At 41.3% G+C, this 23420-nt stretch overlaps 1 protein-coding gene across 1 annotated transcript in view; it reads left to right on the top strand.

Moving 5' to 3' along the window:
- The window catches only part of rnf216 (ring finger protein 216), a 224255-nt gene that overhangs the window by 146703 nt on the left and 54132 nt on the right, over positions 1–23420 (top strand). The window contains exon 14 of the mRNA XM_063058933.1: positions 15770–15867. Coding sequence (XP_062915003.1) covers positions 15770–15867 — 98 coding nt within the window. The remainder of the gene's footprint in view (positions 1–15769; positions 15868–23420) is intronic.

Genomic DNA, 23420 nt, shown 5'->3' with positions numbered 1-23420 from the left:
TCTACTGCTCTACCTCCATCAGTGTGTTTGTCACATCCACAGAGAATTCAGTCAGGCTCGTAAGGCAAGACCTGCCTTTCACAAAGTTATGCTGACTATTCCTAATCATATTATGCCTCTCCAAATGTTCATAAATCCTGCCTCTCAGAATCTTCTCCAACAACTTACCAACCACTGAAGTAAGACTCATTGGTCTATAATTTCCTGAGCTATCCCTACTCCCTTTCTTGAATAAGGGAACAACATCTGCAACCCTCCAATCCTCAGGAACCTCTCCCGTCCCCATTGACGATGCAAAGATCATCGCCAGAGGCTCAACAATTTCTTCCCTCGCCCCTCCAGTAGCCTGGAATACATCTCGTCCGGTCCTGGTGACTTACCCAACTTGATGCTTTCAATTTTGAATATTACTGTAACAGAATGACCACATTTCTTTCAATGCTTCAAACATAAGATATTACTTTTGGCAAGTTTTGAATTTGAGGGTAAAATGTGTAGCAGCTTTTCTGGTCCCCAATATTCTCCAGTACTTCACAGGCAGCAAAGTACTTTTGAAGTAGGGTTGCCATTGTTGGAAATTCGGCAGCTAATTTGCACACAGTAAGCTCCTACAAATAAATATGGATATAGACAGATTTTAGTCAGGTTGATAGAGGGCCAGGATTCCTCCGCTGTCTGTCAAAGTATCATGAAATATTTTATATCCACTAGAGAGAGCTGCTGAGAGACTGGGTAAATATAAGATTTCTTTATTATACTACTGTTGGTAAGCTGAGAACAAAATAGCTTTTACTTTGATTTGGGGATGTTGTTCATACATGTAAATGTCATTTGATGGTTAAGTATTATTGTATTCAGTAAGTATTAGTAGTGTACAATATTTTTCTGGTTTAATAATAATTAACACATCCTGGTCTAGTTTCAGAACTGCCTCTTAATTACACTGAGCATGATTCTTAGTTAATTCATTTGAATGTTGAGATTCAGGATGTTACCTTTGTTATTTTGTGTGGCAACAGAAACGTGCATGTTCTATAGTATGTAACTAGAAAAACAACTTCTTTAATTTACTCCTTTGACATAAAAATGTTATTAAGTCATTTGTTTAAAATGGGCATCAATCTAAAAGAGACATTTGAGATGACGCATAGAACATTGGTTAAAGTGGTGAATTTGTAATAAGGATCCTAAAGATGGTATAAATTATACAAATCTTGTCCAATTACTAGATATGTTTTGATTTGTTAACTCTGTTAGCAAAGTAAATATTAGTTTACAATGTAGATGGTTCTTGGCAAATTGTACATCATCTCTGGAACATACTTTAAAATTTAGGATAATGACGCAATCTAAAATCATTAAGTACGAATTGATTAACTTACACAAAATGCTGGAAGAACTCAGCAGGTCAGGCAGCAGCTATGGAAATTAATAAACAGTTGATGTTTTGGACTAAAACTCTTAAGGCTGGAAAAGAAGAGGCAAGACGCCAGAATAAAAAGGTTGGGGGTGCGGGAAGGAGGATTAGCTGGAAGGTAATAGGTGAGGCCAGGTAAAGTTAAAAGTTGGAAGGTGATAAGTGGAAAAGATGAAGGCTGGAGAAGAAAGAATCTGATACAAGAGAGTAGACTATGGGAGAAAGGGAAGGAGGAGAGGCATTAGGGGTAGGTGATGGACAGGTTGAGGAGAAGAGGTAAGTAACCAGAGTGGGGAATGGAAGTGGGGGAGGGAAAAAATACCGGAAGGAGAAATCAATGTTCATGCTATCAGGTTCGAGCCTACTTGGATGGAATACAAGGTGTTGCTCCTCCATCCTGAGAGTGTTGGCGAAAGAGGAGGCTGTGAATGGACATGTTGGAATGGGGATGTTAATTAAAATGGTTGGCCACCAGGAAATTCCACTTTCAGCAGGTGGAACGGAGGTGCTCAACAAAGCAGTCCCCAAATTTACGTTGGGTCTCACCAATGTAAAGGAGGCTGCGTTGGGAACACCAGTTACAATAGACGACCCCAAAAGATTCATAGATGAAGTGTTGTCTCACCCTTAAGGACTGTTTGAGGCCCTGTAAGAAGATGAGGAGGAGTTGAATAGGCAGGTGTAGTATTTCTGTTGCCTGGAGGGAGATTAGTGGGGAGTGACGAATGGGTAAGTGAATCGCAAGGGGACTAATCCCTGCAGAAAGCAGAGAGTGAAGGGTGGGGGAATATAATATGTGGTTGGATCACGTTGAAGGTGGTAGAAATTGTGGAAAATGAGATGTTGGATACAGATGCTCATGGGGTGGTAGATAAGAATTAGAGGAACTCTATCCCTGTTAAGGTAGCAGGAAGATGGGGTGAGTGCAGATGTTCAAGAAATGGAGGAGATGCGGGTGAAGACAGCGTTCATGGTGGAGGACAGCAAAACTCTTCTTTGGAGAAAGTGGACATCTCTGATGTCCTGGAAAGGAAAGCCTCATCCTTGGAGCAGATGTGGCAAAGATTAAGAAACTGAGAAAAGGGAATAGCATATTTACATCTTACAGTCCATCTTACAGTCGACAGGGTGGGAAGATGGTTGTGGGAATTAGTAGGTTGATAAAAGATATCGATAGACAAAATGTCTCCAGGGATGGAGACAGAGTGATCAAGAAAGAGGAGAGACGTGTCAGAAATGGACCAAGTGAATTTAAGGGCATGGTGGAAGTTGGAGGCAAAGTTGGTGAAATTGACAATCTCAGTATGGGAGCATGAAGCAGCACCAATGTAGTCGTCAATAAATTGATTAATCATTTTTTGAGATTTTGTTTGGTTCAGTTTGAAAATGGTTAAGTTATTATTTTGATATTTACAGATAATATAAAATTTCTCTTCATCCCCTGTAGATTTCTTGTATGTAGTCTTTTCCAGTGTATAATTTTTCCATCTCAAAAGTGGAGGTTTTTTTAAACAGTGAATTGCTTAATAGGTTGCTGTTGACCTGCTTTGCTTGATCTTCTAAACTGATAACTGGAGAATTCAGTATGGTTATTGCTGCAATTGTTACTTGCTGTCAGCATGGAAAAAATTTCGTCTCTTCTGGAAGATTACTTTTCAATCCAAGCTCTTAAGTTTTCCAGAGCATCATCATATTCCATTCCTCTAATTTGTGTATTCTTGAATATTTGTTTTGATGTATTGTATGATTTCACATTTGATCAGTACTAGGTTTCATTTTGCTGATTTGAATGGTGTCAAATACCAGGATCACTGCAAGAGTTCTCTGCTCTGTTATACAATAATTAAGAACTTAAACATCTGAAAGGAAGAGTTGCTTGCCCCTGAAGATTTATGCCCATTCAACAGAGATGATACTAACGAGCTTTAATGTAACCTAGCAACACACATCAAAGTTGCTGGTAAACGCAGCAGGCCAGGCAGCATCTCTAAGAAGAGGTACAGTCGACGTTTCAGGCTGAGACCCTTCGTGTGTGTTGCTTGAATTTCCAGCATCTGCAGAATTCCTGTTGTTACGCTTTCCTAATGTAACCTAAGTAGATTGCCATTTCATGTAAATGCTGCATGTTTTTTGGAGTGATAAACATCAGTCTTTTAAACTATGTAAATCCAAATGTGACAATATGACTTTGACTTGGCCAAGCAAGTTATACATACTGCAAAAGAATTCCCTGCAATCATTCTGAATGTGTTCCACAGTGGTTCAGTGAGTTTTTTTGCACTGTGTGCTATGATACCGAAACAAGAGACAAGAAAGCAAAGTTTGATGTTGTTGAATTAGCAAATTTTAACTGCTGCAGCAGCTGAGTACAGCAGGAAACTGCAGGCATACTTGAATAAAGGGAAAAATCATCCAGGGTTCCCTTCCAAATTGCTGTTCCAGTTCCTGTGGGAAATGCCATTGTGTGGCCATTACGCAGCTCATATTTGTTACCATGTAATGAACCTGTTTGTGCTTAACTATCTTAACTGTGTAGGCTGGCACATGAAGACCGGCACTCAACACCCACAGAATAGCACAATAATTGCTGCCTTGCATGTAGGTAGTGAACAGAATTTAATTACGGTGAAGAAAAGCAAACGCTAAGTTTGGTAATGTGGGATTGAGATTGTATTTGTATTCATATATTAGACTGAAGAATGTGCAAATGCAACAAGGAGCTCTACAAAAACATTACAATTTTAATGAAGATTCTTGAGAATATTTCTGTAGACATGCATAAAGTAGTTAGCTTACAGATACTTGGGGGAAAGTGGATTGTAGTCACTTTATCTTAGCCAGTCTTCGGGTCTCAGGCCCATTTACATTGGAGACAAAAAACTAAAAGCAAACAAATGGCCATTGTGATATTTAAGTAAATCATTAAAATAAAGTAGTTACAGTATTTAAGAAACAAGCTACTCTTTCAGTTCATTAGTATTGTATAAAACAAATAATTAAGGTAGGGATTCTTCCTTCCCTCAGGATATAAACTTTCAATCTACTGCCAGAGAATTGCTTCTCCCTGCCCCACCCCATCTCCTGTCCTGGGAGCACCTTTGATTAAGGTCCAGATTAAGTTATTCTAATAATTTGTGGATGGCACAATAGCATAGTGGGGGAACAGTAGCACAGTGGTTAGCAGAGTCATTTTACATTGCCAGCGGTGACTAATCAGAGTTCTATTCCTGCAGCTGTCTGCAAGGAATTTGTACATTCTCTCTATAACTGTGTGGGTTTTCTCTGGGTGTTCCAGGTATCTCCCACATTCCAGACATACAGTTAAGGTTAGTGAGTGGTGGGCATGCTGTGTTGGTGTCGTAAGTGTAGCAACACCCGTGGGTTGCCCCAACCACAATCTTCAGGACTGTGCTAGTCACTGACGCAAAACAATGTATTTCACTGTATGTTTTGATTTACATGTGACAAATCTTGATCTTCGAATAAAGAAGATGCGTTAAGGTGAAAAAGGTCTCAATTCAGCCTCTTCCATCTCAAGTTTTATCTTGATTTAGAAATATATTTTCACCTATTTTTATAACTATTTTGGAGCTGACAATGGTCTTTATTGCTTAACTGAAGTAGAATGATCTTCCACCACTAGGGTTTGCTCAGCCACTACTCTAAAGCAGTGTTATTGCTACTGTGCCTCCTTTTAGCAGGTGTGGTTTGTATGCTGCTTTCACAAGACATTCTCTGTATTCTTTTCTATTCCAGTTTTTAAATAAACCTTTGAATCAATCTTCAAGCAGTATATTCAGAATTTAACAAATGAAGAGCTGAACTTTAGGTTAGGCAAATAATAACAAATAGCTGGTGTGCTGTTAAGGTTTCTGTCTTGAGGTGTGATCCAAAAATTACAATTTTCAAAATGGATTCCACAACCTTTAACAAAAGAATGTATTCCAAACTTTTGTTTACAGTAATTTAAAAGATGTCAGTTTCAACATAGTTGTTTGTTACCATAATTTAATTAACAAGTGTTGGTTGTCAATCACTATTCACCTTCAATTAAAAACAACCGATAAATAAGTTTCATGACCTTGCCCTAATATCGCTTTGTGCAGTTAGATCCTCAATTTCCTCACTTGCAGAACCCAGTCAGTTCGGATTGGCAACAATATCTTACCCACAATCTCACCCACAATCTCCATAAGCACAGATGCACCGCAAAGCTTAGCCCCCTGCTCTACTTGCTGTACATTTATGACTGTTTAGCTAAGCACAGCTCCAATGCTATATTCAAGTTTGCTGATGACACCACTATTGTAGACCGAATCAAAGTGACGAATCAGCATATAATAGGAGGGAGTTTGAAAATCTGGTTGAGTGGTGCTGTAACAACATCTTACTCAATGTCAGCAAGACCATGGAGCTGATTGTTGGCTTCAGAAGGAGGAAAGCGGGTGTCCATGAGTTTGTCATTAGGGAATCAGAGGTGGAGAAGATCAGCAATTCCTCAGTGTTATCATTTCAGAGGACCTGTCTTAGGCCCAGCACATAAGTGTAATTATAAAGAAAGCATGGCAGCACCTCTACTTCCTTAGGAGTTTGTGAAGATTCCGCATAACATCTGTAATTTTGACTAACTTCCATAGGTATGTAGTGGACATTGAATTGACTGGCTGCATCACAGCCTGTTATGGAAATACCACTTGAACGAAAAATACTGCAAAAAGTAGTAGATATGGCCCAGTCCATCATGGGTAAAGTCCTCCCCACCATTGAGCACATCCACATGGAGCATTGGCACAGGAAAGCAGCATCTGCCATCAGGGACCCTCACTATCCAGATCATGCTTTGCTCCTGCTGCTCCCATCAATAAAAGATGCAGGAGCCTTGGGATTCACACCAAGTTTAGGAGCATTATTACCCCTCCTTAGCAGTATGATCAGAGATTAAGGGAGCTAGGGCTTTACTCTTTGGAGAGAAGGAGGATGAGAGGAGACATGATAGAGGTGTACAAGATAATAAGAGGAATAGATAGAGTGGGTAGCCAGCACCTGTTCCCCAGGGCACCACTGCTCAGTACAAGGGGACATGGCTTTAAGATAAGGGGTGGGAAGTTCAAGGGGGATATTAGACGAAGGTTTTTTACTCCGAGTGGTTGGTGCGTGGAATGCACTGCCTGAGTCGGTGGTGGAGGCAGATACACGAGTGAAATTTAAGAGACTACTAGACAGGTATATGGAGGAATCTAAGGTGGGGGGGTTATATGGGAGGCAGGGTTTGAGGGTCAGCACAACAATGTGGGCCGAAGGGCCTGTACTGTGCTGTACTGTTCTATGTTCAACCATCAGACTCTTGAACTGGAGGGAACAATTTCACTTGACCTATCATTGAACTGTTGCCACAACCTATGGACTCACTTTCGAGGAATCATGTTCTTGATATTTGTTGCTTTTTTTTTTGCTATTATTATTTCCTTTTTTCTCTTTGTATTTGCACAGTTTGTTGTCTTTTGCACAGGGATTGTCTGCCCTGTTGGTGCAATCTTTCATTTATTATAATTATTGGATTTATTGAATATGCCCACAAGTAAATGAAACTCAGGGTTGTATGTGGTGATATAAATATACTATGATAATTTACTTTGAACAACTATTCGCGAGTCCTCTTGTCTTTTACTTAGCCACCAACATAGTCATGCTCTTGATCTCTTCTTTAGGGCACGTGCTTCAGGTTTGATAAGCCTTTTATATGGATTTTTATCCGAAGTCTTCTGGAAGGCCACATAGACCATATTAACTACATTGCACCCATGAAAGCTATCCATTAGCTCATCAAAAAATTGATTAAACATAATTGGCTCTTTAACAGACTTATGCTGACTGTGCTTAACTATTTCATTCCAGGTGACTATTATTCTTGCCTTGGATTAGTGTTTCCAAACAATTAAAATACAGTTGGCATATTTATCCTTAGTCCCTCTCTGAATGTGGGTAATATTGTTAAAAATATAATCAGAAAATTCTGAAAGCATTCAACAGGTCAAACAGTTTCTGTATAAAGAGAAACATATTAATGTTTCAAATCAAAGACTTAATCAGAACTAGGGAAGTGCAACGCCCATAACACACACAAAATGCTGGAAGAACTCAGCAGGCCAGGCAGCATCTATGGAAAAGCGTACAATCGACCTTTCAGCGACTTCTCTTTTCCATCGATGCTCCTGACCTGCTGAGTTCCTCCAGCATTTTGTGTATGTTGCTTGGATTTCCAACAGCTGCAGATTTTGTTGTTTGTGATAAGAAAGTGCAAACAAGTCTTGAGTTGTAGGGAAGATTGAATGAGGTGTGATAGGACAGGGGAATATCTGTAATAGGATGAAGCCAGGGATTGCAGAGAAATTGGTTGTAGAGATAATCTATTCATTGGGCTAATGGGTGTCATTAGAAAGTGGAACATAAGTAGGAATGAAGAGATTTCTAAATGCAGGCTGTCTGGCATGTCCAGCAGGTCATGATATGCTAATAGACTGAGGCTATGTCCGCACTAGACCGGATAATTTTGAAAATGCCGGTTTCACGTAAAAACGATAGGCGTCCACACCAGACGTTTTAGAAAATATCTCCGTCAACATTGAAATGGATATTTGGGCGAATCTCCTCCTCCTGGGCATGCGCAGGACACACAGAAATCAAGCGAAGAGGAAGCGGTATACTTGGTGCATGTTTGTCCAGTTACAGACTAGAAAAACTTGAAAGGAAATTGCCAAACGAAAGACTTGGTGCGTGTTTGTCCAGAAACATTTCCTACAACTGTAGTCTCTTCACTGATGAAAGGGATGACAACCATAACTAAATGCAATAAGGCTTGTTACTGAGCAAAAGTGAAATTTGCTATTACCTCATTTGTTTGCCTTTACTTTTGCCATGTCTTTGTTTTATTTTGCTGTATTTAACATGTGTAATAAAATGAGTTACTGGGCAAAAGTGACAATTGTATCAATTGAATGTTTGCACTAGCAATACATTAATAAAGCACCTTGTTAAATGTATCAAACATGTCTGCATCAGTGTTACCTTGTACTTCCATACAATATTACATTAGGATGTTACACATCTATTGTCAGATATTGTTGTGGTGTTGGAGGTTGCGTTCAAGAAAACAATGAAATGCCGCGCTGCCGCCACCATTGGTTCCGGCACGTCATGACATCGGTTTAAAAGTAGCCAGTTACCCTGTACACACTACGCCAGATATTAGGTGTTTTCAGATTTATTCACTCTGGAGAGTGTTTCTGAAAGCTCCGTTTTCGGGGGAGGAAAATGCCATTTCAATATGGACGGAGGGTCAAAACAAAGAGAAAAAGCTTCAGTTGCAGATTTATCCGGTCTAGTGTGGACGTAGCCTGAGAAAAACTGAGTCAATATAAAGAAGCAACATGCATCAAAGTTGCTGGTGAACGCAGCAGGCCAGGCAGCATCTGTAGGAAGAGGTGCAGTCGACGTTTCAGGCCGAGACCCTTCGTCAGGACGGGTCTCGGCCTGAAACGTCGACTGCACCTCTTCCTACAGATGCTGCCTGGCCTGCTGCGTTCACCAGCAACTTTGATGTATGTTGCTTGAATTTCCAGCATCTACAGAATTCCTGTTGTTTGCGTTTTCAATATACAGAAGGATGATTTAGTAGAGGTGCCCAATTCTCATGCAGAGAGGGTGAGTTAACTGAAATTGTAGAATTTAGTTTTTTCCAGATAGTCCAGAATGCTGCAATGTACCCATATAACCATAGAAGATGAGCTGATCCTCAAGTGTGCATTAGCTTTGTTTATAAACAATGCAGCACTCCACAGACATACGAGCTAGAATAGAATTGGCATGGACAACTGGAAGCTCGGGTTTGTTCCTGAAGGCTGAATGCAATTCATCCATTGTAAAGGAAGCTACATTGTGAGCAGTGAATGGAGTGCAATAGATTGGAAGGAAGTTACAAGTAAATTGCTGCTTCACCTAGAAGGGCTGTTTGGGTCCTTGGATAGGAGGATGTGAAAGCACGGGTGTTTTATCTCCCACAGAAATGTAATATTTGCTGTTCTACAAGTAGGATGAGAGTCGCAGTCACTTTCTCCCATACTTCCCTCAAATTCCTAGGGTACTTCTTGTTCTGATGAGTTACCTACTTTAAATGAAGTCAACATTTCTAATAGCTTTTCTAACAGCTTTTCTAACAGTTCTCTCCTCCTTCATTCTACTTAAGGAACTTTTCTCTTCCACCAACATAAGAACATAAGAAATAGGAGCAGGAGTAGGCCATCTGGCCTGTCAAGCCTGCTCTGTCATTCAATAAGATCATTGTTGATCTGGCCATGGGCTCATCTCCACCTGCCTGCCTTTTCCCCATAACTCTTAATTCCCCTACTATACAAAAATCGTCGTTGTGTTGGTGTGTGGCGTTCGTCTAGTGATCTGAAGGTCGCTAGTTCGAGCCTTGGCTGAGGCAGTGTGTTGTGTCCTTGAGCAAGGCACTTAACCACACATTGCTCTGCGACGACACCAGTGCCAGGCTGTATGGGTCCTAATGCCCTTCCCTTGGACAACATCGGTGGCGTGGAGAAGGGAGACTTGCCGCATGGGCAACTGCCGGTCTTCCATACAACCTTGCACAGGCCTGCGCCCTGGAAACCTTCCAAGGCGCAAATCTATGGTTTTACGAGACTAACGGATGCTTATAAAAATACAAAAATCTATTGAACCTTGTCTTAAATACATTTACTGAGGTAGCCTCCACTGCTTCATTGGGCAGAGAATTCCACAGATTCACCATCCTCTGGGAAAAGCAGTTTCTCCTCATCTCTGTCCTAAATCTACTCTCTCAAATCTTGAGCTAATGTCCCCTAGTCCTAGTCTCACCTATCAGTGGACACAACTGTCCTGCCTCTACCTTATCTATCCCTTTCATAATTTTATGCTTTTATAAGATCTCCTCTGAATTCCAGCGAGTACAGTCTCAGGCGACTCAATCTCTCCTCGTAGTTTAACCCCCTCATCTCTGGAATCATCTCTGAACCTCCTCTGCACCGCCTCCAAAGCCAGTATATCCTTCCTCTAGTAAGGAGATCAGAACTGCATGCAGTACTCCAGATGCAGCCTCATCAGTACCCTATATGGTTGCAGCATAACCTCCCTGCTCTTAAATTCAATCCCTCTAGCAACAAAGGCCAACATCCCATTTGCTTTCTTTATAGCCTGCTGCACCTGCAAGCCAACCTTCTGTGATTCATGCACAAGCATTCCCAAGTCCTTCTGCACAGCAGCTTGCCACAGTCTTTTACCATTTAAATAATAATCTGATCTTCCATGTTTTCTTCCAAAGTGGATGACCTAGCATTTACCAACATTGTATTCCATCTGCCAGACCCTTGCCCACTCACTTAACCTATCTATATCTCTCTGCAGACTCTCTGTATCTTCTGCGCAATTTGCTTTTCTACTCAATTTAGTATCATCCACAGACTTAGATACACTACACTCAGTCCCCTGCTCCAGATCGTTAATGTATATCGTGAACAGTTGAGGGCCCAGCACCGACCCCTGCAACACACCACTCACCACTGATTGCCAACCAGAGTAACACCCATGTATCCCAAACTCTCTGCTTTCTATTAGTTAACCAATCCTTTATCCATGCCACTACATGAATGCCATCTCTGTGCATCCTTATCTTATGGATAAGGCTTTTATGTGGCACCTTATCGAACACCTTCTGGAAATCCAAGTAAGTAACATCCGTTTGTTCCCCTCTATCCACTGAGCTTGTTATATCCTCAGAGAACTCCAGTAAGTTTGTCAAACAGGACCCACCTTTGCTGAATCCATGCTGCATCTGCCTGTTGCTTCCATTTCTTTCCAGATGCCTCACTATTTCTTCTTTAATGATAGCTTCAAGCATTTTCCCAACTACAGATGTTAAACTAACTGGTCTGTATTTACCTGCCTTTTACCTACATTCTTTTTTGAACGGTGGCATGACACTTGCCGTTTTCCAATCCGCGGGAACTGCCCAGAGTCCAGAGAGTTTTGGTAAATTAATCACCAAAGCCTCGACTGTAACTTCTGCCATTTCGTTCAGTACCCTGGTATTCATTCCATCAGGGCCAGGACACATTTATCTTCAGGCCCACAAGTTTGCTCAGCACTGCCTCCTTAGTGATAACTATTGTATTGAGGTCCTCACCTTCCATCGTATCCATAACATCTCTCTTTGGCTTATTAGATGTGCTCTCCACTGTGAAGACTGGCACAGATTAGTCATTCAAAGCCTCTGCCATTTCCTCATTACCCAATATCAGTTCCCCCGTCTTATCCTCCAAGGGACCTAATGTTCACTGTAGCCACCCTTTTCCACTTTATATAATTATAAAAACTTCTGTTATCTGTTTTTATATTTTGTCCTAGTTTATTTTCATCACGTCTTTCCTTTCTTTATTGCTCGCTTTGTGTTTCTTCTTCTGCTTTTTAAAGTCTTCCCAATTTTCCAGTTTCCCACTATGCTTGGTGACTTTGTACACACAAGGCTTTTAGTTTGATGCCTTCTTTTATTTCCTTAGTTGTCCAAGGCTGGCTCTCTCCACCCTTACTGTCCTTGCTTTTAACTGGAATATACTTTTATTGAGCACCGTGAAAAATCTCTTTGAAAGTCTTCTACTGTTCCTCAACTGTCCTCCCATATAGCCTGTGTTCCCAGTCTACATTAGGCAAAACCTCCCTCATCCCATTGTAGTCTCTATTGTGTAGGCATTATACACTGGTTCTCGAAGGAACTGTTGCACCCTCGATTTATATGAGAAGCTCATTCATACTGTGATCGCTCTTTCCAAGAGGATTCATAACTACAAAATCACTTATTTTACCTGTCTCATTGCACAGGACCGGATTTAAGATAGCACGTTCCCTTGTTGGAACGTAGGAGCAATTGGACCTCTGCCCAACTCTTGATCAACTCCAATTTTAATTCAAATCCCCAGGCCTTCATGCCTCTCATGCATGATCTTAGCCCTCGTCTTGAATTCCTGGTGTGACTGAGTATCAAGTAAAATAGGACATAATAAAATTAATTTAAAGTTATTGTTCTCATCATACAAAGGCTTCTAATTTCCTTCTAAATGAGTACATTGCCAGCCAAAAAAGACTTTTTTTGAAATTTAGGTTTTGTTTTCAGAATAATTAAAGTTAAAACATTTAATTTCAGAAGTAAAATATTTCATTTCAGGTTCCTGATATCATATGTCTGTCAAATTTGGAGTTTATATTTGATTTCACTTTGTGGGCAGTTTTGCTTTTTCCATCTAGTTGGAAAGAATGGTATAAAAGTGGATGATGTGCTGATGACAGCACTGTCGTAGGCTGAATCAAAGATGGTAATGAATCAGCATATAGTGGGGAGTTTGAAAATCTGTCTGAGTGATGTCATAAGAACAACCTCAATGTTAGCAAGATGGAGCTGCTTATTGACTTGAGGAGGAGGAAACCAGAGGTCCATGAGTCAGACCTCATTGGAGGATCAGAGGTGGAGGGGGTCAGCAATTTAAATTATTAAATCCTTGATTCCACCGATGGCCAGCCATCCAGTTTATCACACCTTATTGACAAGAAGTTTGCCAGCCGTAAGACAATAAATCCATGAGAATAGATAATGTCCCCACTAGTAGGGGAAAAATTTCAGGCCAATATTTACAACCCAATCCCTATCTCTGGAAGGAGGAAGACATGCCAGGGACTTCACAGATGCTGTAATTGTGACAGTCTTCAAGAAAGAAGACAAATCTGATGGTGGTGCCTACAGAAAAGTCTCCTTACTGTCTCTGGCAGTGAAAGTTGATGCCAGCATCCTCCTGAGCTGCCTCCTCCCATTTGCTAATAAGCAGCTCCCAAAATTGCAATATGGATTTCAGGTATCTAGAGGAACCACACGTTAATTATATGAGAACGACAGTGAGAAACATCAAATGCTATGAATCTTTTTTGATAAAAGTCTTTGTCTTTGGAAAGGCATTGTGGAGTATCCTTCATTAATCTCAGTATAAGGTTTAATATCACCAGCGTATGTAATGAGATTTGTTGTTTTATGGCAGCAATACATTGCAATACATAGTAATAAAACTACAAATTAGAAGTAATATATATAAAAAATAAATTTGTGCTACAAGAAAGGAGAAAACAAAATACTGAAGAACTGTTCATGGGTTCCTTGTCCATTCAGAAATCTGATGGTGGAGGGGAAGAAATTTTGTTCACAGGAGAGTTCTCTCCTCTTAATCTATTTCATGGTAATATGATGCCTTGTTCTCAACTAACAGGTCCACTCAAACTCAACGCTACTGCGGACTGGTGTGGAGCAAGTTGTACATCACTAATCATCCTCCTGCTTTCACAATGCTGCTTGACACTGTGTTCTTCTAGCAGTTATTTGCTTACTATTTTGCTCCAAATTCGAGCATCTGCAGTCTTTTATATCTCCAATGGAAATTTGGCACTCTTCTTCCCAAAACCTGTCAGGGGCAGAACAATAAAAGATTCTAAGGCTGAGAATTTCTTTTAAGTCAACCCTCTTAAAACGAGCCAGAAAGATGTTGCTTAACTGTAGGCCAACAATTATCTAATTATTCTATTTCTGTACTTGCCTTCATACATGCAGACAAACCTTCTAACTCCCTCTTTTTCAAATAATCCTGTAATTCCACCCCCCCCAACCCATTAACTTGAAGAAATGCCTAGGCCATTGTGTAACTTCTGCATGCAAAAGCTAAAATTCTGAAAATTCAACACTCTTTAGAACTGAGATGTTCAATTTTTATTGTTATATCCTCGGCTCAACATTGGAGCTTGACTTCTTACTCACCACCAAAATGACCATGAAATGAAATTAAATGTTGTATTCAGTAGACCATGAATTAGTTTCACTGATGAGCTCTGTAATAAGAACCTTTCCTAAACCTTTAGAAGCAGCAAATTCATACATTACAAGCCAGTACTGGAAATAATCTTGATTATATTAGAATTTTGCTTAAGTCGTGGGATTCAGTGTGTTTCTTGAACCACAGTATGGATCTTTAAAAGTTTTGCAATGGCTAATTGAAAGTGAAGTTATTTGCATAACTTGTTACAGGACGTGATGAAAACAATATAAAGGGACACAAACATTATACAATTGTACAATTTATTTTAAATTGAATAATTTACCTCCAGTAGACGTCTTACAAGTGTGTCCACAAATTGTTATTTGTGTGTTTGCTCATAACATTGCTAATTCATTTCTGTTCTTTATAATGTGTGCATTTACTACAAACTTCGTAGTTAACAAAATAAACTAGTTTCTTGAGATTCATCTGTTACGAGAATACACATAAAATTAAGATGTTTGCTGGCCTGGGCTAGCATCAGTGGCATCAGCAGTTGGTCTGCCACCTGCCCTCAGGGGAAGGAGAGATAAGGAACAATGGAGCAGCGTCTGGAGATGTGTAATGAAGGGATGTGGGAGGGAGAGCTGTCTGGAGCGGCTCCCCCCTTTGAACCCTGAACTGTTTGAAGTGATGGACAGGCGATACCCCAGCAGGGGGATAAAAAAGGGACAGGTTCGCTAAGACAGACACACACGCCACCCGAGGTAACGAGACCCTGGAAGCGGTGCGCCTCTCACGAGTGGTGAGAAGTACCGGACAACGCACAGGGTGGAAAGGTACGATCAGCGGGAACCCGGTGTGTGTCCGCCCTTGCCTGGGTGCCGGGTTCACTGCAGAGGATCGACCGCATCTGGAGGAGGGGTCACAGTCGGTGACCTCAGGTGACATCACCAAGGACCCGCCCAAAAGTTGCTCGTGAGCAATCTCGCTGGTCTGTGAGTGAAGCTGTGCTGAATGATGAGTTGTTCCTATTCTATGTCTCTCTTCCCCCACCTTGTCCATCGCCATGGCAACGATTACTGCGAACTGAACTACAAACTGGACTGAACTTTGAGTCATTTTGAAATTGGTCATTTACCCCTAGACAACGATAGAGCTTGATTGATGCTGTTATCTTAATGCTGTGCCCATGTGTGTTTATCATCACTGAACTGTTGCATTTATTATCCTTTCGATTACTGTGTTGCTTGTTTCTTTAATAAAACTTTCTTAGTTCTAGTACTCCAGACTCCAACTGAGTGATCCATTTCTGCTGGTTTGGCAACCCAGTTACGGGGTACGTAACACATCCAACCCCAGGAAAAAGGAATGCTGACTTGTAGAATAGAGTATAATTGTGTAAGATATACTGTAAGTTAACTGTTCCTTTGGTTGATTGTTTTTAATCTTGTCCTCTCCTCTTTTAAAGGAAAGTTGCAGGAAGTGTCAGGTGTTGTGGAAAGACCATGCTGGACTGTCGTGCGATCAAGTGGTTGAGAAAGATGAAATCAAGTTCAGGACATCATTGTGAGTAACTATGTGCCTGGGAAAATGAAGTATTTTATTATTAGAGTAGTTATTTTTGAAACAATAGAAATTGATCACTTTTGCTATGAAATGTAAATTTCTGTCATGAATATCCTGTAACATTTATTCAATTAGTTAGCATTCTGTGGAGGTAAGTTTGCGAAGGGAGAAAAGAAGCAGACGGGGAAGGAAAGAAGTATTCAACCAGAGGAAGACTTGCAGAGAAGAGAAAGGAATAAGAAGATTTACATAAAAATGGAGTTGAGGGTTAGGTACAGTTGAAATGAAAACCCAGTTCAGAATGTGTTTTCATTAATTTTTTGTTAGGTGTTTAAAACTGGAGCATTGACACAAAGTAGGTGGGAGGATTGTGTTTGAACTCTGCAACAGGAAATGCATTCACAAACGAGAAAATATGCAGATGCTGGAAATCCAAGCAACACACACAAAATACTGGAGGAACTCAGCGGGCCAGGCAGTATCTGTGGAAAAGAATACAGTTGACGTTTTGGGTTGAGACCCTTCAGCAGGACTGGAGAAAAAAAGATGCAATGTTTAGTCTACTTGGTTTCATGAGGTCATGCCCTTGAATAGGAAGAATCAAAAGGTAGACTAACATCTAATTGGAGAGAGAGTTTTTGTTCAGAACATCAGAATGAGGAAGAAATATTATCTTAGTGACTTTCACTGTGGAATGATTGCTGGTGCCAGATGGGGTGGTTTGAGTATCTCACAAACTGCTGCTTTACTGGGATTTTTGTGCACAATATTCTCTAGAGTTTACAGGGAATGGTACGAGAAACAAAAACCATCCAGTGAGTAGCAGTTTTGTGGGTGAAAATGCTTTGTTAATGAGAGAGGTCAGAGGAGAATGGCTAGACTAGTTCAAGGTGACAGTAGCTCAAATAACCACACATTGCAATAGTGATATGAAGAAGAGCATCTCTGAACAAACAACATGTCAATCCTTGAAGTGGATGGGCAACAGCAGCAGAGGACCATAAACATACACTCAGTGGCCACTTCATTAAGTACAGAAGCTACCCAATGTTGTGGCCACTGAGTGTAGTTAAGAAGGCAAATTATATATTAGTCTTTATTGCTACATTGAGTTTAAAAATAAATGGGTACTGTTACAAATATTTTGGTTATTGGTGACACACATAAAATGCTGAAGGAACTCAGCAGGCCTGGCAGCATTTATGGAAAAGAGTATAGTCAATGTTTTGGGCCGACACCCTTCATCAGGATTGGAGAGAAAAAGATGAGTCAGAGTTAGAAGGTGGGGGAAGGGAGGAAGAAACGCAAGGTGATAGGTGAAACCGGGAGAGGGGGAGGAGTGAAGTAAAGCCGGGAAATTGATTGGTGAAAGAGATACAGAGCTGGAGAAGGGAGAATCTGATAGGAGAGGACAGAAGGCCACGCAAGAAAGAAAAGGGGGAGGAGCACCAGAGAGAGGTGATGGGCAGGAAAGGAGATAAGGTGAGATGAGGAATGATGAAGGGTGGAGGGTGGGTGGGATCATCACCAGAAGTTTGAGAAAGATGTTCATGCCATCAAGTTGGAGGCTACCTAGAGGAAGTATAAGGTGTTGCTCCTCCAACCTGAGTGTTGCCTCATCATGACAGTAGAAGAGGCTATGGACTGACATGTTGGAATGAGAATGGGAAGTGGGATTAATATGGGTGGCCACTGGGAGATCCCGCTTTTTCTGGTGGACAGAGTGTAGGTGCTCGGCGAATGGGTCTCCCCGTCTACAACAGGTCTCATTGATATACAGGAGTCCACACTGGGAGCACTGAATACAGTAGGTGACTCCAGCAGACTCGCAAGTGAAGTGTTGCCTCACCTGGAAGGACTGTTCAGGGCCCTGAATGAAAGTGAGGGAGGAAGTATAGGGGCAGGTGTAATAAAGATTACACAGGGAAGTGCCAGGAGGGAGATCAGTAGGGAGGGACGAATGGACAAGGGAGTCACGTAGGGAGTGATCCCTGTGGAGAGCAGAAAGTGAGGGAGTGGGAAAGGCGCTTGATGGTGGAATCCTGTTGAAGATGGCGGAAGTTATGGAGAATTATCTGCTGCAGGCAGAGGCTGGTGGGGTGATGTGAGGACAAGAGGAACCTTATCCCTGGTGGGGTGGCAAGAGGATGGGGTGAGGGCAGACATGCACGAAATGGAAGTGATGTGGTTGTGGGTAGCGTTGATGGTGGAGGAAGGGAAGCCCTTTTCTTTGAAGAAGGAGGACGTCTCCTTCGTTCTGAAATGAAAAGCCTCATCCTGAGAACAGATGCAGTGGAGAAGAAGGAATTGAGAGAAGGGGACGGTGTTTTTACAAGTAACAGGGTGGGAAAAGGTATAATCCAGGTAGCTGTGAGAGTCAGTGGATTTGTAATAAACATCAGTAGATAAGTTGTCTCCAGAGATAGAGACAGAAAGATCGAGAAAGGGGAGGGAGGTGTCGGAAATGGACCAGGTAAATTTGAGGGCAGGGTAGAAGTTGGAGGCAAAGTTGATGAAGTTGACAAGTTCAGCATGGGTGCAGGAAGCAGCACCAATCCAGTTGTCGATGTAGCGTATGAAAAGATGGGGAACAACACCAGTGTAGTCTTGGAACATAGACTGTTCCATGTAGCCGACTAAAGGGCATCGATTTCTCACTCTTCTGGTAATGTCACCCCACCCCTCTGGTAATGCCACCCCGCCCCCTTCACCATTCCCTTTTCCTTCTCTTACCTTATCTCCTTACCTGCCATTACCTCCCTCTGGTGTTCCTCCCCCTTTTCTTTCTTCCATGGCCTTCTGTCCACTCCTATCAGATTCCCCCTTCTCTTCCATCAACCTCCCAGCACTTTACCTCACCCCTCTCCGGTTTCACCTATCACCTTGTGTTTCTTCTTCCCTTCCTCCCACCTTCTAACTCTGTCTCCTCATCTTTTTTCTCTCCAGTCCTGGTGAAAGATCTCGGCCCAAAGCGTTGACTTATACTCTTTTCCATAGATGCCGTCTGGCCTGCTGAGTTCCTCCAGCATTTTGTGTGTGGTGCTTGGATTTCTGCCTCTGCAGAGTTTTTTTTGCTTGTGATTGGTTATTGGTGAGGGCATTCATAGATACCAGCTATGGTTTTGGCTTCCTTATTTTAAAAAAGTCTACATTAGCACTGAGATTCATTAAGCAAATTCCTGAGGTTATAGGGTTGTCCTATTATAAACAGATAGAAAAGCTGATCTATTTTCTTTGGCATTCAAATGAGTGAGGGTGATCTCATTGAAACACAAAAGAATCTAAGGGGGCATCAAAAGGTAGGTGTTGAGATGTTTTTACAACTGAGAGAATCTAAAACAAGGGACCTAGTTATAAGACTGTAGTCATTTAAAACTGAGGTGCCTTGAAGCCATATATTGAGGTCCATATACTTAGATTGGTGAAGTTCTTGAATTCTCTGCTGCCCCACTTCCCAATGAGACCATTGGAGATATTTGGGGAGGAAGGCAACATTTTGAAAGTTTGGGTAATTGAAGATTATGTAGAACTGGCACAAAAGAGTTGAGGACTGAGTCAGATCAGCTAGGCAAATAGGCATTCCTATTTTCTTTTATAACCACATACTCTTGACGTTAAATGGCTTTACCATTACTGAGGTGTCAGCTATTCATATTCTTGGGAGGCTGTTTTTGACCAGAAATCACCTGGACCAGCCAAATAAATACTATGTCAAAAACCGATCGGAGACTGAGAATCCTGGGGCAAATGATCTGCCTCCTGGCATCTCAAATCCTTTCCACCACTTAAACAACACAAACCAAGAGCATGAATGATCAACGTGACTGCGTGAGCACAGCTCCAGAACTTAGGAAACTTGACTTTGTTCAGGAAGAAAGCAGCTTGCTCAACTGGTACCCTAAATATTAATTTCCTTCTCTACAGTTACATTCAAAACCTTTGTCAAAAATGCAACCTGGAGCTGTATTGTATCATACTGAGGAAGTGTTGTGGTATCAGAGATGTCTTTGTGATGCGACCTTTGATTAATGCATCTTCTGGTGAATATGAAACAATCATTGAATTAGTTTAGAGAACAAGAAGTGAATTTGTTTTTAAAACCATTATTCTGTAGTCACAGTCACTAAAAGTGCATTACCAGGTCTTTTAATTTGCTGTTTGTCAGGAATTGCTGAGTTCCCTTCAATGTAGTGTTGACCAGACTTCATTCAGTACTTTACTGACTTGGAAACATTTCAAACTGAGTAAGATTTGTTAAGTCATTGTAATATCCCAGATGACTGTTCTATGGAGGAGCAGCCTGCACACCACAGGCCAAATATTGAGTTGGAAACTAATGCTCCATATGGCTCTGCAGTAGCATAATGGTTAAGTTAATAGTCAAAGCAGCATGAGCTGCGAACCAATGATGCAAAACCATAAGTTTGAATTCCACCATGATAGCTGAGCAAATTAACAAGGTTTTCTTAAAAAATAGGGAAACACAAATGGAAGCTTATTCACCAAATTCAATAATGTCCTTCAGAAAAGGAAATCTGTCCTTACCTTTTCTGGCTTACGTGCGACTTCTATACTTTCAAAATGGTTAACTGTTAACTGCCTCTCATTTCAAGAGCATTTAACGTTTAATGAGAAATGCTGGCCTTGTTGTTGATATCAGCATCCTGAGAATAGCTTAAGAACAGTGACACTTTTATATCTTGAGCCATTTAGTTTTGGATAAAAGAATGCATCTGTCAACGCTATCCTGGAATGCAATCAGTTTTCTATCTCTGTAATATTTTTTCTGTCTGCTTCCCTTCCTCACCTGAAAGCATTGATGAAAACAGAAGTACCTGTGAACAACTAGATTTTGACAATTTGTCAAAGTGATAACTTGCTCAACTTTGAGAAATCATAATCAGATCATTATCGATGCTAGCACATTCTAGGCAGAGTCATGAAAGGATTATTTTCTCGTCCTTCCTCAGAACCCAAGTTCATTGAAATTTGTTTTATTCTTTAGCAATCCCATGAGCTGAAGGATGACTTGTTGCCATGTGGCTGATAAGGCCAATGTTGGACTTAGAATCCTGGTGCATCACCTCCTAAACTATTTGCCTGCTGGACTGCCCCACCTATTCTAAGTCCTCCTGACAAACGCTATCTCAAATGATTCTTCACTACTATGACGGTCAAAGGCCAAGGATTCCTACAGCTGAGTAGGGATTTTCTCAAGTTCACTGTGAGAACATCCTTGAAGCACGCTGATGATAGCTTCATGATTGGAGCCAAAACGCCTGCAAACATTTTGCTAAGCTTGATGACCAACCGGACTCCCTCATTCTTGAAATAATTTCCCCTGTTCATCTTGTCGTCACTGGTTGTGTCAAAACTTGGGCTAAGTTGTCCACTTCGAGTCTGGTGTCAAGCAGATTTCATGACATATGCTGGTGCTAATAAATCTGATCCTGAAGCAGGCAAATTATCTGGCCTCTACATTGAGACCCTGATTATACTCATTTGATTCCAGTGCTGGAGAGGTTGACCATGGAAAGATTGTGGACATCAGTTCATTTATCCCATCAGTGGATCTGGAAAATTTTATGGAAATGCTAATACTCCATACCATGGGGAGTACATGTCTGAAATGCAAACAGAAGAGCAGGGATCATTGCTACCTCACAGATCATTGAAGTATTGTGCCAGAGTTATTGAAAAGAGACCCATGTTTCCCAGGGTCTTGTGGATGTAAATAGTTTGTCCACTCCAGCAAGAAGCTTATTGGAGATGATGTGCAGCATTGTAACAGGAATAATTAACAAAAGATCGAGATTGTCAGCATTGAATTAGGCTTTTAATTGATTCTTTGGTTAACATCATGGTTTGTTTGCTTGCCATGATATAAAAGACACAGATTTGTAATGAATGCTATATCGCTCCTCTTACAACACTTGAATTAGGACATTTCTGCTTGGTATTTTCTAATGGATCATACTTGACAGGAAAAAGATAAGATTCATAACTGAACAGCAGGTACATGTAATCATAAACCTTTAGGGATTTGAATCTTATCTTGATAAGATAGCACCATTTAGGGGTGATTGTTTACATGCAGCTCTGAGGGGAATCACCAAATATTCCTATTTACAGGTGAAATCCACATTTGCAGCCATGGGTACTTCAGTAAGCAGCATTTTTTTATGATCTTTAAAATATCTATTGATACTCATAATCGACAAACCTCAGACAGCGGACTCGGGTTACAGTTCCCCTTTAAGAAAACATAAGCTGGGATGGCATGTCGGTCTTCAGATACGATTGAAACACAGAGGCTATAGATCCCTACTCCTGACAATCCTTCTGGTGAATGTACAGTTTCTGGATAATTTGAAGACTTTAGAGCAAGATTGCAGTATGAGAGGTATATCAGGGACTGCTGTGTACTTCACTTGAGGGAAACATGACTTTTTCCTGCAATTTCGGGTGCAACACTGCAGCTAGATGGCTTCAGAATTCCATGGAAAGACAAGACAGCTGGGTCTTTTAAAAGCAAGGTATGTGGAGTACGCTTTATGGTTAATTCATCGTAGTACACAGACGTAGTTCTTTCAGTCCTACTCACCTGTCCTTGACATCTAGCAATCATCTGTTGTCCACTTTATCTGCTGAGGGAGTTTACTGCCATCATCCTGGTAGCAGTGCACGTTCCACCTCGGGCCAATGTCAGGCGGACACTGGAGGAGCTGAGCAATGTCATCAACAGGCACAAAACAGTGCGCCCTAATGCCTTTCCTATCATTGTGGGAGATTTCAACCAGCGCAGCTTGAAGAAATCTCTGAACAACTACCACCAAGATATTATCTGTGAACCAGAGGAGCCAATACACTTGACCACTGTTAGAACCTATCAGGTACGCTTAACGTGTGATCCTACGCCTGCAATTTGGAAAGTCCAATTACCTGACCGTACTTCTACTCCCAGCATATAAAGAGAGACTAAAGACTACAGCACCAGTGCTGAGGACCAAGAGGGTAAAGTCAAGGGAGGTAGAGGAGTGCTTTCAAGACTGCTTTGAGGGGGTAGACTGGGCAATATTGGAGGGATTCATCTTCCATTCTGAATGAATACACCATGCTGAGGCATTTAAGATCTGTGGCATTCAAGAATAGTGATCAATAATTAGTGATCCAGGTAAAACCTAAGGGAGGCTATTTTAAGAAGAAAAAACAATTCCAATTGAAGTTAGAGACTGAATTGGATGCATGTCATCTCCGGCAGGGTTTGCAGGCACTTCCTACAAAGCAAAACCTAACATCATGAATCGTTGTGATGCTTCACTCCCAGATGAGCTCACTGTCTTATGCACACTTTGAAAGAGAGAATAAAATTACACCTGTGCAGCATCTGGTGACTCTGTGATCTGTCATGGAGGCTGACATCAGAACACCTTTCAAAAGGGGTGAATCCTTGCAAGGCATCAGGTCCTGATGGTGTACCTGGTGGGGCTCTGAAAACCTGTGCCAACCAACTGGCAGGAGTCTTCCAGGACACCTTCAACCTCTCACTGCTG

Source organism: Mobula hypostoma, chromosome 9, assembly GCF_963921235.1.
Source record: "Mobula hypostoma chromosome 9, sMobHyp1.1, whole genome shotgun sequence".
NCBI lineage: Eukaryota > Metazoa > Chordata > Chondrichthyes > Myliobatiformes > Myliobatidae > Mobula > Mobula hypostoma.
Note: the sequence above shows the minus strand (reverse complement) of the source record. Positions and strands in the feature narration are given on the sequence as shown.